Source organism: Mustelus asterias, unplaced genomic scaffold, assembly GCF_964213995.1.
Source record: "Mustelus asterias unplaced genomic scaffold, sMusAst1.hap1.1 HAP1_SCAFFOLD_334, whole genome shotgun sequence".
NCBI lineage: Eukaryota > Metazoa > Chordata > Chondrichthyes > Carcharhiniformes > Triakidae > Mustelus > Mustelus asterias.
The window spans coordinates 106,803-122,292 of record NW_027590296.1 but is presented as its reverse complement, the minus strand read 5'-3'; the positions used below and the strand labels follow the sequence as shown (position 1 = coordinate 122,292).

At 48.8% G+C, this 15,490-nt stretch overlaps 1 protein-coding gene across 1 annotated transcript in view; it reads left to right on the top strand.

The window, feature by feature from the left end:
* Positions 1-1,770: 1,770 nt before the first annotated feature.
* The window catches only part of LOC144486417 (zinc-binding protein A33-like), a 32,921-nt gene continuing 19,201 nt past the window's right edge, over positions 1,771-15,490 (top strand). Inside the window, exons 1-5 of the mRNA XM_078204453.1 lie at positions 1,771-2,261; positions 2,353-2,448; positions 2,542-2,775; positions 8,322-8,344; positions 11,687-11,802. Of these exons, the coding sequence (XP_078060579.1) occupies positions 1,851-2,261; positions 2,353-2,448; positions 2,542-2,775; positions 8,322-8,344; positions 11,687-11,802 (880 nt within the window). The 5' untranslated portion in view covers positions 1,771-1,850. The remainder of the gene's footprint in view (positions 2,262-2,352; positions 2,449-2,541; positions 2,776-8,321; positions 8,345-11,686; positions 11,803-15,490) is intronic.

The window sequence follows — 15,490 nt, the reverse complement described above, 5'->3', positions numbered from 1 at the left end:
TAAATGCTGGCCAGCCAGCAACACCCATGACCCACAAATGAATAACAAATACTGAGTAACTTTATAAAGTGGCAGATGGAAAGGTTTCTCTTATTCTATTTAATATTCACATCATTAATGAAAGTTATCAAATAATAATCAAGCCTATTCCTGAAACACCGATCTCCTTGGAGGGAGGAGAGGCTAAGAGGAGATTTGATAGAAATGTTCAAAATCATGAGGGAGCTGGACAGAGTAAATAGGGAGAAACTTTCCCGCTCGGAAAAGGATCAAAGAGAGGGCCCAGATTGCTTCTCGAGCTTTTGGCTAAGATCAAGTGTAGATTTGCTGTCCTGTACTTGGTTGAAGTCGTGAGGTTACACTGAGGCTTCATTGGAAGCAGTTTTTTAAAGCGGCATCTCGGCCTTTTGGCTAAGATGCAAATGCGATCAAGCCTTGGAGGAGGTGCATTGCCTGCTCCAATCAGCTTGGATCATGTAGATCAGGCCCAAGACAGGAAGCAGCCAGTCTGTCTGTCAGCTTGGATCGGGAATGTCTCACTGGTTGAGATTTTGAATTGAATTTTGATTGGATATAAAGAGTGAGCCCAGATTTAAAGTGATTTGCAAAAGAAGCAAATGTGATATTGGAAAAATCTCTTTCTCGCAACGAGTGGTTGGGGTCTGGAATGCACTGCCTGGGAAGTGTGCTGGAGGCAGCTTCAATCAGTACATTCAAGAGGGCATTGGATGATTATTATATGCTTTTCTGGTCACCACATTATCGGAAGGATGTGATTACACTGGAGAAGGTGCAGAGGAGATTCACCATGCCTGGCTGGAGCATTTCAGCTATGAAGAGAGGCTGGACAGGCTGGTGTTGTTTCTCCTTAGAGCAGAGAAGGCTGAGGGGGGATCTGATTAAGGTGTACAAAATTGAGGGACACAGATAGGAAGAAACTCCTATCAATAACTTGGGGCATAGATTTAAGGTGAGGGGCAGGAGATTTAGAGGGGATTTGAGGAGAAAGCTTTTCACTCAGAGGGTGGTGGGAGTGTGGAACTCACTGCCTGAAAGGGTGGGGTCAGCGGGAGAACTCTCACAACGATTAACAAGTGTTTAGATAAGCATTTGAAATGCCCAAGCACACAGGCTACAGAGCAAGTGCTGGAAAGTGGGATTAGAATAGACAGGTGTTTGATGGCTGGCGCAGACATGATGGGCTGAAGGGCCTCTTTCTGTGCAGTGAAACTCTGTGATGATGACTCTATGACAACAGTATCTCCACATCAGAAATACTTTGTGGATTTTTGTGTGCCCGGGACACTCAGGGGGTTGTGAAAGGCGCTATATAAATGCAAGAGTTTCTTGCAAATAAATTTGAACTTCACAGCTCCAATCCCTGTAAGTAACTTCTCCGTAGCTGTGATCCAGAATGGATCACATTGGCTTTTCTGTCTCTTTGTGTTAAACAATAAGTGGCTGCAATCAGCAACATGATTCAGTTTCTTACCCGTGTTTAGCAAAGTGCTATTTATTCAGCAGCGAGTTTCATCTGGAGCAGAGGACAATATAATCTCAGTCCCCACCCATTGATACCTCCTCCATCCTCCACTGCCAACACCCCATGGACCTTAACCTGGCGGCCAGGGTTCAATCCTCTCTCCATTTTCTCAAACTGTTTGTCCTTCAACATAATCAGGTTTTGTTTCTGCCCGTGAAAAAGTCGACAGCACAGTAAATAGCTTTTAATCATAATTCTCGGAGTTATGTGGTGAACCTTATTGGGGAATCGTGGAATTTAAGGTGTTCAGGAATGTAGTAACCTCCAAAGTAAAAGCAGTTTGAATCAGGAAGTGCCGAGTGTGAACATGGCTTCCAGACAGCAGGTCCAGAGTTTGACCGAGGAGACAATTTGTTCCATTTGTCTCGATTTCTTCACTGATCCGGTAACACTGGATTGTGGACACAACTTCTGCCGCTCCTGTATCACCCAGTGTTGGGAAAAGAAGGAGACAAACTCCTGCCCGGAATGTAGACAGGAGTTTCCGGAAAGAAACCTCAGGATAAATCGGGCCTTAGCGAATCTGACCGAGAAAACTCGACAGTTAAAGCTGAACCAAAAAGAGAAGGAAAGTAAACTTTACTGTGAAAAACATCAGGAAGAACTGAAGCTGTTTTGTGAAACTGACAAGAAATTGATCTGTGTGATTTGCAAAGATTCACAGAGGCACAAATCTCACAACTTCCTGCCCATCGATGAAGCTGTTGAAATCTACAAGGTAAAAGGGAAAATAATTTATAAACTGATCGATTTATCACATTTTTATAGTTTCACACTTTCATTCTGTGATTTTTCTCTCCCAATCCCAGAATCAGCTGAAATCTTCCTTAGATTCTCTCACAGAGAAGAAATCAGCGACTCGAGAAACGGAACAGAAACAGAAAGGGAAGATTTGTGAAGTTAGGGTAAGGTTTCCCTGTGCTGGTTTTCTGGGATCTCGGTTAGTTTTGTTCCCTTTATCGCGGGACATTAATTCTGTTCCACATTTCATTTGGTAGGAACAGTCGGCCAGTCTGCAGACCCACATCACATCCGAGTTCACTAAAATGCGCCAGATTCTCACTGAGAGAGAGCAGCGTTTACTCAGAGATCTCAGGGAGGAAGAGAAGAGGATTCTAGAACCGATGGAGAGAAATCTTCGAGAGATTCAGGAGAATTTAAATTCTATTGAGGAGAAACTCTCCAAGTTGCAGAAACAGACGGAGCAAAAAGATGAGCTGTTATTTCTGAAGGTGAGGGAATATATTGTGGGTCAGTTCAGGGAAACTTCACACTGACACTAAGTAACTGATGGGAACTGTGGAATAAATAGAGAATTTACTGAAAAATAACAGAATTGAACAAATTTCTGTCTATCCCGTGGATGTTCTGCTGTGTCTCTGAACTAACGGCTCCCACACTCTGCAGATTCCCGGGAATACCCGTATCCTCCCGAGAATTAGTTCTATTGATTTTCACATTTGCTTTGTGATCATTTCCGTGTTCCCCAAGTTTAATTCTCTCCTGGAACTCCCGTTGTAATCCAGTTCCAGTTCCATGTTGTGAGTGTGTGGGTGTGTCTGGTACGGTGTGTGTGAGAGTCACTGTGTCTGTGAGCGGGGCTGATATCCAGTTCCATGTTGTGAGTGTGTGGGTGTGTCTGGTACGGTGTGTGTGAGAGTCACTGTGTCTGTGAGCGGGGCTGATATCCAGTTCCAGTTCCATGTTGTGAGTGTGTGGGTGTGTCTGGTACGGTGTGTGTGAGAGTTACTGTGTCTGAGAGTGGGACTGATATCCAGTTCCAGTTCCATGTTGTGAGTGTGTGGGTGTGTCTGGGACGGTGTGCGTGAGAGTCACTGTGTCTGTGAGCGGGGCTGATATCCAGTTCCATGTTGTGAGTGTGTGAGTGTGTCTGGTACGGTGTGTGTGAGAGTCACTGTGTCTGTGAGTGGGACTGATATCCAGTCCCAGTTCCATGTTGTGAGTGTGTGGGTGTGTCTGGTACGGTGTGTGTGAGAGTCACTGTGTCTGTGAGTGGGACTGATTTCCAGTTCCATGTTGTGAGTGTGTGGGTGTGTCTGGTACGGTGTGTGAGAGAGTCACTGTGTCTGTGAGTGGGACTGATATCCAGTTCCATGTTGTGAGTGTGTGGGTGTGTCGGGTACGGTGTGTGTGAGAGTCACTGTGTCTGTGAGCGGGGCTGATATCCAGTTCCATGTTGTGAGTGTGTGAGTGTGTCTGGTACGGTGTGTGTGAGAGTCACTGTGTCTGTGAGTGGGACTGATATCCAGTCCCAGTTCCATGTTGTGAGTGTGTGGGTGTGTCTGGTACGGTGTGTGTGAGAGTCACTGTGTCTGTGAGTGGGACTGATATCCAGTCCCAGTTCCATGTTGTGAGTGTGTGGGTGTGTCTGGTACGGTGTGTGTGAGAGTCACTGTGTCTGTGAGCGGGACTGATTTCCAGTTCCATGTTGTGAGTGTGTGGGTGTGTCTGGTACGGTGTGTGAGAGAGTCACTGTGTCTGTGAGTGGGACTGATATCCAGTTCCAGTTCCATGTTGTGAGTGTGTGGGTGTGTCTGGTACGGTGTGTGTGAGAGTCACTGTGTCTGTGAGCGGGACTGATTTCCAGTTCCATGTTGTGAGTGTGTGGGTGTGTCTGGTACGGTGTGTGTGAGAGTCACTGTGTCTGTGAGTGGGACTGATATCCAGTTCCAGTTCCATGTTGTGAGTGTGTGGGTGTGTCTGGTACGGTGTGTGTGAGAGACACTGGGGCCGATTTTTCCAAATCAGGACTAAGTGCCGGGTGCGGCCGTAAATCAGACCCACGCCCGGCAGCCGCGCTCCAGCGCCCCCATACGCCTTTTTTCAGCGTGGGCCTAGCGCATTTGCATCTGTCGGAGCGCTGAACCGCGCATGCGCAGTTTGGGAAGAATCTGACAGAAGACACCCGGGCGCAAAACAAAAAGTAGAGAGTGGAGAGAGCCTCTCTGCCATTCATCCTCTGGTGGGGGGGCGGGGTGGGGTGTGACTTATCATCCCCTGGGGGGGTGGGGGAGGGAAGGGGTGTGTGACGGCTCATTCTTAGAGGGGGGAAGAGGGGGTGTGACTTATCATTCCCTGGGGGGGGGGGTGGAGGTGTGACGTCTCATTCCCTGGAGGGGGGGGGGGAGAGGGGGTGTGACGGATCATCCCAGGGGGAAGGGGGGGGGGGGGGGGCGTGGAGGTGTGACGTCCCATTCCCTGGGGGGCGGGGGAGAGGAGAGGGGGTGTGACGTCCCATCCTCTGGTTGGGGGGGTTCCGTTGCGTGTCTGTGGCCGATCCCTCCTGGCACCATCACTGGGACACTACCAGCCACAGATTCCTCTTCCCTGCAGGTGCGAGTGAGCGGGAGAGATGGCTGTGGCCGGTAGTGAACCAGTGAATGATCCGTCACACCCCCTCTCCTCCACCCCCCCCCCCCCCCCCCCCCCAGGGGATGATAAGTCACAACCCCTCCCCTCCCACCCCCCTTCAAGAGGGCGATGTGGGCCCGCCCCCTCTCCTCATCCCCCCCCCCCCCACCCACCAGAGTTCCAACTGGGCACCCCCCCCTCCTCCAGCAGACGCCAGCGGACCGGTGTGAATCCCGGTCACTCCAGCCGTGGCTCGAAGTCAGTGTCCAGGAACGTGCTGCAGGCTGTCGAAGGACTGAAGGTGAGCGGGAAGGATGGTGGAGGGAGACCATGATCGAGGTAGGTTAGGGGTGTGCTCTGCCGGGGGGGGGGCCTGCCTCCCAGAGGGGTCCGATCCCGGGGGGGGGGGGGGGGGGTGGCGGTCTGCAGGGTTGGTTAGAGGGGGTGTCCGCGAAGGGTGGGCCTCGGCGATTCCCCTGCCGAATAAAAGTACAAGTTGGACTTTTATTTATCAGGTCGGTAAAGGCGCAGACGCGGATTGGGCCGAACGCTGGTAAAGGGGGAATTGATGGTAAAGTTGGGCGCGCGCTTCATTAAGTCGATTTAAATACATGCAAATGCATTTAAATCGTCACGCTGGCTGATTTGGGCACGCACCGGAACGGCACCCGAATCGGCCGTTGGTAAAGGCACGATCTGCTAGGAATCGGGTGCGGATTGCAGCATAGGCCCGACGCCCAACTTTACCGCCATTTCGTGCCTAAAAACGGGCGCGAAGTTTTGGTAAAATCGGGCCCACTGTGTCTGTGAGTGGGACTGATATCCAGTTCCAGTTCCATGTTGTGAGTGTGTGGGTGTGTCTGGTACGGTGTGTGTGAGTCGCATTCGACCGAGTGTGGCATCAAGGAGCCCGAGCGAAACTGGAATCAATGGGTATCAGGGGGCAAACTCTCCATTGGTTGGAGTCATACCCGGCACATAGGAAGATGGTTGTGGAGGGTCAGTCATCTCAGCTCCAGGACATCTCTGCAGGAGCCCCTCAGGGTGGTGTCCAAGGCCCAACAATCTTCAGCTGCTTCATCAATGACCTTCCCTCCATCATAAGGTCAGAAGTGGGGATGTTCGCCGATGATTGCACAATGTTCAGCACCATTCACCACTCCTCAGATACTGAAGCAGTCCATGTTCAAACGCAGCAAGATCTGGACAATATCCAGGCTCGGGCTGACAAGTGGCAAATAACATTCGCGCCACACACATGCCAGGCAATGACCATCACCAATAAGAGACACTCTAACCACCGCCCCTTGACATTCAGGGGTGTTACCGTCACTGAATCCCCCACTGTCAACATCCTGGGGGTTACCATTGACCAGAAACTCAACTGGACTCGCACATAAACACAGTGGCTACAAGAGCAGGTCAGAGGCTGGGAATCCTGCGGAGAGTAACTCACCTCCTGACTCCCCAAAGCCTGTCCACCATCTACAAGGCACAAGTCAGGAGTGTGATGGAATACTCCCCACTTGCCTGGATGGGTGGGGCTCCAACAACACTCGAGAAGCTCAACCCCATCCAGGACAAAGCAGCCCCGCTCGATCGACACGCTAACCACAAACACTCACTCCCTCCACCACTGACGCTCAGTAGCAGCAATTCACCAAAGATCCTTAGACAGCACCTTCCAAACCCATGACCACTTCCATCTAGAAGGACAAGGGCAGCAGATACCTGGGAACACCCCCACCTGGAGGTTCCCCTCCAAGTCACTCACCATCCTGACTTGGAAATATATCGGCTGTTCCTTCACTGTCGCTGGGTCAAAATCCTGGAATTCACTCCCTAACGGCATTGTGGGTCAACCCCCAGAACATGGACTGCAGTGATTCAAGATGGCGGCTCACCACCACCTTCTCAAGAGCAACTAGGGATGGGCAATAAATGCTGGCCCAGCCAGAGACGCCCATGTCCCACAAATAACAAAAGAAGTCATTGGGGCCGATTCTCCCCCAAAAGATTCTAAATGCCGAATTTGCGTAAAAACTGGAGTAACTCCCACTGGTTTTTTTAGTGAGATTATCAAAATGAAATGCTCACACTCTGAGTACTGCAGAGTGCCTCAGTGAGATTCACGCTGAAAATCAGGGTGCGTGGCCTATTCCAGCTGGAGAGGCTGGCAGCATAGCGCTGAGTGGGCCACTGCGCTTGTGCCGATCTGTCAGCACCGAGATCGCTGGCCAGCCCGCAACCCCGCATCACTGTCCCTCCGACACCCCCCCGTCCCCAACCCAACCCTCCCGGACCTCTTCAGGCATGCTCTGATGTCTCTCTCCCCCCAAACCGCCAACCACATCCGACTCAGCCCGCCCCCCCCATCCCACACCTGGATGGCCAGCCCCGATCACCCCCTGCCCTTCCTCTGTCACCGATCCCAATGCAGAGTGGCAGTGGGACCTCCTAAACCCACCGCCACCGATTGCCCCCCACAACAGGCACCGCCCCATAGGCTCTGGCCTCACCCACTTGGTACTGCCCGATGCCCAGTGGGCATTGCCACTTTGGCATTGCCGGGGGCACCCCCTCTCCCCCTTACACTCACCACCCGGGGGCAGGGCCGCGGGAGCTGTTGCAAACCCCGCTGGATTGAACCACTCCTGGCAGGGGGAGAGACGCTAGCCAGCTCAGAGACTTCAGTCCCAGGCCCACGAACCGGATGTAAATAGGAATTTTAATATGGAAATCAGCTCGGCAGAGCAGATGACGTGACAAATATTCATCTGGGAGATGGGCGGAGGCCATAGCTCCCAGCAGGGAGACCTCTAAATGGCCTCTGCTGATGTCTCCCGGCCCCTTGCATTGCTGGAGCATCGCAGTGGGCTGAGAGAATCACCACCAGTGTCTGTGAGCGGGGACTGGTATCCAGTTCTATGTTGTGAGTGTGTGAGTGTGTCTGGTACGGTGTGTGTGAGAGTCACTGTGTCTGTGAGTGGGGCTGATATCCAGTTCCATGTTGTGAGTGTGTGGGTGTGTCTGGTACGGTGTGTGTGAGAGTCACTGTGTCTGTGAGCGGGGACTGGTATCCAGTTCTATGTTGTGAGTGTGTGGGTGTGTCTGGGACGGTGTGTGTGAGAGTCACTGTGTCTGTGAGCGGGGCTGATATCCAGTTCCATGTTGTGAGTGTGTGGGTGTGTCTGGTACGGTGTGTGTGAGAGTCACTGTGTCTGTGAGTGGGGCTTATATCCAGTTCCAGTTTATTTGACTCTCCACAATCTTCCCTCCAAAATTATCACTTTACATTTCTGTGTGAAATCTCATCTGTTCTGAGTTTGCTGATTTCACCAGCCTGTCTAACTGCTCCTGAAATCTGTTCCTGTCATCCTCACCGTTCCTGATTCATTTCTTTCAGGAGGAAGCTTGTCGGAAGAGAAGGTAGGACATGTTCTTTACTGAAACTCTGCAATTTAGTAAAATAAACCCAGGAAATTGTTATTATGGTTTATTGATTGGCTGTTGCCACAACATTAAATAGAACATAGAACATTACAGCGCAGAACAGGCCCTTCGGCCCACGATGTTGCACCGACCAGTTAAAAAAAAAAACTGTGACCCTCCAACCTAAACCAATTTCTTTTCGTCCATGAACCTATCTACGGATCTCTTAAACGCCCCCAAACTAGGCGCATTTACTACTGATGCTGGCAGGGCATTCCAATCCCTCACCACCCTCTGGGTAAAGAACCTACCCCTGACATCGGTTCTATAACTACCCCCCCTCAATTTAAAGCCATGCCCCCTCGTGCTGGATTTCTCCATCAGAGGAAAAAGGCTATCACTATCCACCCTATCTAAACCTCTAATCATCTTATATGTTTCAATAAGATCCCCTCTTAGCCGCCGCCTTTCCAGCGAAAACAATCCCAAATCCCTCAGCCTCTCCTCATAGGATCTCCCCTCCATACCAGGCAACATCCTGGTAAACCTCCTCTGCACCCTCTCCAAAGCCTCCACATCCTTCCTGTAATGTGGGGACCAGAACTGCACACAGTACTCCAAGTGCGGCCGCACCAGAGTTGTGTACAGTTGCAACATAACGCTACGACTCCTAAATTCAATCCCCCTACCAATAAACGCCAAGACACCATATGCCTTCTTAACAACCTTATCTACTTGATTCCCAACTTTCAGGGATCTATGCACACATACACCTAGATCCCTCTGCTCCTCCACACTATTCAAAGTCCTCCCGTTAGCCCTATACTCAACACATCTGTTATTCCTACCAAAGTGAATTACCTCACACTTCTCCGCATTAAACTCCATCCGCCACCTCTCGGCCCAACTTTGCAACCTGTCTAAGTCTTCCTGCAAACTACGACACCCTTCCTCACTGTCTACCACACCACCGACTTTGGTGTCATCAGCAAATTTGCTAATCCACCCAACTATACCCTCATCCAGATCATTAATAAATATTACAAACAGCAGTGGCCCCAAAACAGATCCCTGAGGTACACCACTTGTAACCGCACTCCATGATGAATATTTACTATCAACCACCACCCTCTGTTTCCTATCCGCTAGCCAATTCCTGATCCAATTTCCTAGATCACCCCCAATCCCATACATCTGCATTTTCTGCAGAAGCCTACCATGGTGAACCTTATCAAACGCCTTACTAAAATCCATATATACCACGTCCACTGCCTTGCCCCCATCCACCTCCTTGGTCACTTTCTCAAAAAACTCAATAAGGTTAGTAAGGCACGACCTACCTGCCACAAAACCATGCTGACTATCACCTATCAATTCATTACTCTCCAAATAACTATAAATCCTATCCCTTATAATTTTTTCCAACATCTTGCCGACAACAGAAGTGAGACTCACCGGTCTATAATTCCCGGGGAAGTCTCTGTTCCCCTTCTTAAACAATGGGACAACATTCGCTAACCTCCAATCTTCTGGTACTATACCAGAGGCCAACGACGACCTGAAGATCAGAGCCAGAGGCTCTGCAATCACTTCTCTTGCCTCCCAGAGAATCCTTGGATAAATCCCATCCGGACCAGGGGATTTATCTATTTTCAGACCCTCCAGAATATCCTGCACATCCTCCTTATCAACTGTAATACTGTCTATTCTACTCCCTTGCAACCCAGTGTCCTCCTCAGCTATATTCATGTCCCCTTGCGTGAACACCGAAGAGAAATATTGGTTCAATGCTTCACCAATCTCCTCCGGTTCCACACATAACTTCCCTCTGCCATCTATAACTGGCCCTAAACTTGCCCTAACCAACCTTCTGTTCTTGACATACCTATAGAACGCCTTAGGATTCTCTTTAACCCTATCCGCCAAAGTCTTCTCATGTCCCCTTTTAGCCCTTCTAAGCTCGCTCTTCAACTCCCTCTTAGCCAATCTAAAGCTTTCTAGTGCACTACCCGAGTGCTCACGTCTCATCCGAACATAAGCCTCCTTTTTCTTTTTAACCAACAAAGAAACTTTTTTGGTGCACCACGGTTCCCTAGCCCTACCAATTCCTCCTTGCCTGACAGGGACATACCTATCACAGACTCGCAGTAGCTGCTCCTTGAAAAAACTCCACATGTCGGACGTTCCCAGTCCCTGTAATCTCCTAGTCCAACCTATGTTTCCTAATTCTCTCCTAATAGCCTCATAATTACCCTTCCCCCAGCTAAAACCACTGGCCCGAGGTTCATGCCTATCCCTTTCCATCACTAAGGTGAACGTAACCGAATTGTGGTCGTTCATTGGGCCACGAAAACTCCGCGTGTTGTTCAAGGGCGAAAACTTTATAATAACTGCCTTTATTACAATGATTTTACACAACTACAATATTGTAATAAATAACCGGGAATTGTAAATAATACAACCTGGTTCCCAGGCAGGAAGTGATCACTTATCTGGTGTTGGCTGTCAGTGTCTCTGACCTTCCCACTGACCCTGAGAGAGCCACACAGTCCATGTATCCAAGCAGTGTGTCACCCATGTCCCTGCATGGAGCCTGACCAAGCCGAGAAAGTCTCACGTTAAAGGGGGAACGGGTTCTATTTTTATACTAAATACAAACTAACTCTGTGTCCTTAACAACCACAACAGTAAACACTTGTATTTATATAGTACCTTTAATGTAAATTAAGATCCAAAGGACTTTCACAGGAGTGTTAAAAAGTAAACTGACACAGAGCCAAATAAGGAAATATTAATACAGATGACGGAGGTGGGTTTTACAGAGCGTCTTAAAGGTAGAAAGAGGAAAAGAGAGATCGAGAGGATCAGGGAGTGAATTCCAGAGCTCAGGACGGCAGCTGAAGGTCCAGCTCCCAATGGGGGAGTGACTAAAATCAGAGATGTTGAAGGTGCTGGAAGTGGAGGAGAGCAGGATTCTGGGAGAGTTGTGGGACCCAGGGATTGCAGAATTAGATATTCAGCTTTGGAATCTTTTCAGCCTTTGTCTTTGTTCTACAAACTTTGTTTATAACGCAGCAAGTGGACAGGCTGAATGTTTATCATGGAGATATCCCGGTGACTAATCTGTTATCAGGTTTTGAATCTTTTTCGGGACATGGCTGTTTCCATTGTCTGTCCTTGAATTTCCAGGTTATCCCTTTCTCAGTTAGAGAAACAAGATTAACATTTCACTTTGTACATTTTCTCTGTCATCAAAAATGCTGCAAATCTGACCATTTAAATAAGTTGTAAAATCTCCTAACAAAGATAAATTCATCGCATCATTTTTACCATTTACAGGATCAGTGATGAGATTTGTTCATTCTCAGTATCTGCTGCTGCCCTGTCTGTCGGGAAGTACAAAGACCTTTTACAGTACAGAGCGTGGAGAGAGATGATAACCTTCATTAACCCCGGTAAAACTCTGATATTAATTTTCCTGATTGTAAATCCAGTTCTGAATAAACTAAATGGGCTCCATGTTTCCAGATTAAATACTCACATTTCCGGTTGTTAATATCTGGATTCTTCCCATTCTCAGACTCCTCTTTCTGTGGGTTCCTCTGGGGAAGTGTCTGAAACCATCATCAGTGTGTGTCAAAGCAGTGAAGGGATCTGTAGAACCAGAGGAACAGAGCACCAATCTCAGGATGTGAAATAGAATTGCTCCAGGAGACTGGACTGGTCTCGTCTGTCGTTCTGGGAAACATTTTTTATTATCATTTCTCAGGAAGGCAGACAGACATTCGAGAGCAAGTGTTAAACAGCAGATCATCTGTTCGGTGGAATTGGGCACCTTCATCAAGAGGAGGGACTGCAGAAACTGCGAGTCTGCACTGGATAAGGGAGGGAGTGTGGTGATCTTATTGAAATGTTCAAGGCTCAAAACAGAAGGGAGAATATAAACATCCCCAGGTTTAACACAGTCACAGAGTCCAGATTAAAGTAGGTACAGCTTTAAATCTAGAATAGGGAGGGTGACAGAGCAGTTTGGGTTGAGTGAGGTTGAGTTTTTGAGTGACTCCATTGAGGTAGTGAACCAGTGAATCCACCGCTCACTCTATGAATTTGATCAGAGGCCCAATCCATTCTGAGGGCTGGTTTGCAGTGTGGGAAAATGTTCTGTGGTTCCTGAGGAGGGGACAGGAGACAAGAAATCCGACTCCGGTGAGGGAATGACATGAATATACAGCAGGGGAGAGAGAGAAAGGAGCGGTGAGCAGCAGTAAGAAAAATAACTCACCTCCTAGTCACAGAGAAACCATCAAAAGCTGCCTTCATTCCCACAGTGTGAGCCTAAACACTTCCCAACCAGTGGAATCATTCTGAGGAACAGTCACTGATTGAATGTAGAAAATGAGAAAACCAATTTCCAAACAACAAGATCCCAGGAACAGCACAGTGACGATGATGAAGCTTTCCGTTTTGATGATGTCGTTTGGGGTATAAATATTATGATGTGGAGATGCCGGCGTTGGACTGGGGTGAACACAGTAAGAGTTTTAACAACACCAGGTTGAAGTCCAACAGATTTATTTGGTAGCAAATACCATTAGCTTTTGGAGCGCTGCTCCTTCGTCAGATGGAGTGTAAATCTGCTGTCAAACAGGGCACAGAGACAAAATCAAGTTACAGAATACTGATTAGAATGCAAAACTCGACAGCCAACCAGGCCTTAAAGATACAGATAATGTGAGTGGAGGGAGCATTAAGCATAGGTTAAAGAGATGTGTATTGTCTCCAGACAGGACAGCCAGCAAGTCCAGGAGGCAAGCTGTGGGGGTTACTGATCGTGTGACATAAACCCAACATCCCGGTTTAGGCTGTCCTCATGTGTGCGGAACTTGGCTATCAGTTTCTGCTCAGCGACTCTGCGCTGTCGTGTGTCGTGAAGACCGCCTTGGAGAATGCTTATCCGAAGATCAGAGGCTGAATGCCCATGACTGCTGAAGTGCTCCCCAACAGGAAGAGAACAGTCTTGCCTGGTGATTGTCGAGCGGTGTTCATTCATCCGTTGTCATAGCGTCTGCATGGTTTCCCCAATGTACCATGCCGCAGAACATCCTTTCCTGCAGCGTATCAGGTAGACAACGTTGGCCGAGTTGCAAGAGTAGGTACCGTGTACCTGGTAGATGGTGTCCTCACGTGAGATGATGGCATCTGTGTCGATGATCCGGCACGCCTTGCAGAGGTTGCTGTGGCAGGGTTGTGTGGTGTCGTGGTCACTGTTCTCCTGAAGGCTGGGTAGTTTGCTGCGGACAATGGTCCGTTTGAGGTTGTGCGGTTGTTTGAAGGCAAGAAGTGGGGGTGTGGGGCTGGCCTTGGCGAGATGTTCGTCTTCATCAATGACATGTTGAAGGCTCCGGAGGAGATGCCGTAGCTTCTCCGCTCCGGGGAAGTACTGGACAACGAAGGGTACTCTGTCCACTGTGTCCCGTGTTTGTCTTCTGAGGAGGTCGGTGCGGTTTTTCGCTGTGGCGCGTCGGAACTGTCGATCGATGAGTCAAGCGCCATATCCTGTTCTTATGAGGGCATCGTTCAGCGTCTGGAGGTGTCTGTTGCGATCCTCCTCATCCGAGCAGATCCTGTGTATACGGAGGGCTTGTCCGTAGGGGATGGCTTCTTTAACGTGTTTAGGGTGGAAGTTGGAGAAGTGGAGCATCGTGAGGTTATCCGTATAGCCAACCTCACGATCAGCCTCTGATCTTCGGGTAAGCGTTCTCCAAGGCGGCCTTCACGACACACAACAGCGCAGAGTCGCTGAGCAGAAACTGATTGCCAAGTTCCGCACACATGAGGACGGCCTGAACCGGGATATTGGGTTCATGTCACACTATCGGTAACCCCCACAGCTTGCCTGGACCTGCAGAATCTTACTGGCTGTCCTGTCTGGAGACAATACACATCTCTTTAACCTGTGCCTACTGCTCTCTCCACTCACATTGTCTGTATCTTTAAGACCTGGTTGGCTGCAGAGATTCGCATTCTAATCAGTATTCTGTAACTTGATTTTGTGTCTCTGTGTCCTGTTTGGGAGCAGATTTCCACTCCATCTGACGAAGGAGCAGCGCTCCGAAAGCTGATGGTATTTGCTACCAAATAAACCTGTTGGACTTTAACTTGGTGTTGTTAAAACTCTTACTGTATAAATATTAGACAGGAAACAGAGCGAATAAACTACTTACATCATTTCCAATGGGGTTTCCAGTGGTCCCTTTAAGACCAGTGATTAAACCATTGTATAGACTGTTCCTCTGGGTGGGGCATCACCATTCAGTGTAAGATCCAGATTGTATTGAGTCTCCAGGTATATCAAATGTCTCCAGTTTGGATAGAGAATGAGGCTTCTCCTTGTGTTTAGTGTGGGAATACTGAATACCTATTTTGCTGCTGCTACATTATTGTGGGGGTTTGATCTCTGCTGTTCTTTATATTCTGACCAGTCACCTGACCCACCAGTCATCTTTGCTCAGTTATCTGCTTTTTCCTTAAATTTTATACTTTCCTTCACTTCTTTAGTGAATCACGGATGCTGGGTCCTCCCGTTAGGGATTTTCTTTCCAGTAGGAATATACTTATTCTGAATACTCTGACATATCCCCTTCAATGTCTGCCATTGCTTGTCTATTGATGTAGAAGATCATAAGACATAGGAGCAGAGTTAGGCCACTCGGCCCATCGAGTCTGCTCCACCATTCAATCATGGCTGATATTTTTCTCATCCCCATTCTCCTGCCTTTTCCCCATAACCCCCGATCCCCTTATTAATCAAGAACCGATCTATCTCTGTCTTAAAGACACTCAATGACCTGGCCTCCACAGCCTTCTGTGGCAAAGAGTTCCACAGATTCACCACTCTCTGGCTGAAGAAGTTCCTCCTCATCTCTGTTTTAAAGGATCGTCCCTTTAGCCTGAGGTTGTGCCCTTTGGTTATAGTTTTTCCTACTCGTGGAAACATCCTCTCCACGTCCACTCTATCCAGGCCTTGCAGTATCCTGTAAGTTTCAATAAGATCCCACCTTATCCTTCCAAACTCCAACGAGTGCAGACCCAGTATCCTCAACTGTTCCTCATACGACAAGCTCTTCATTCCAGGGATCATTC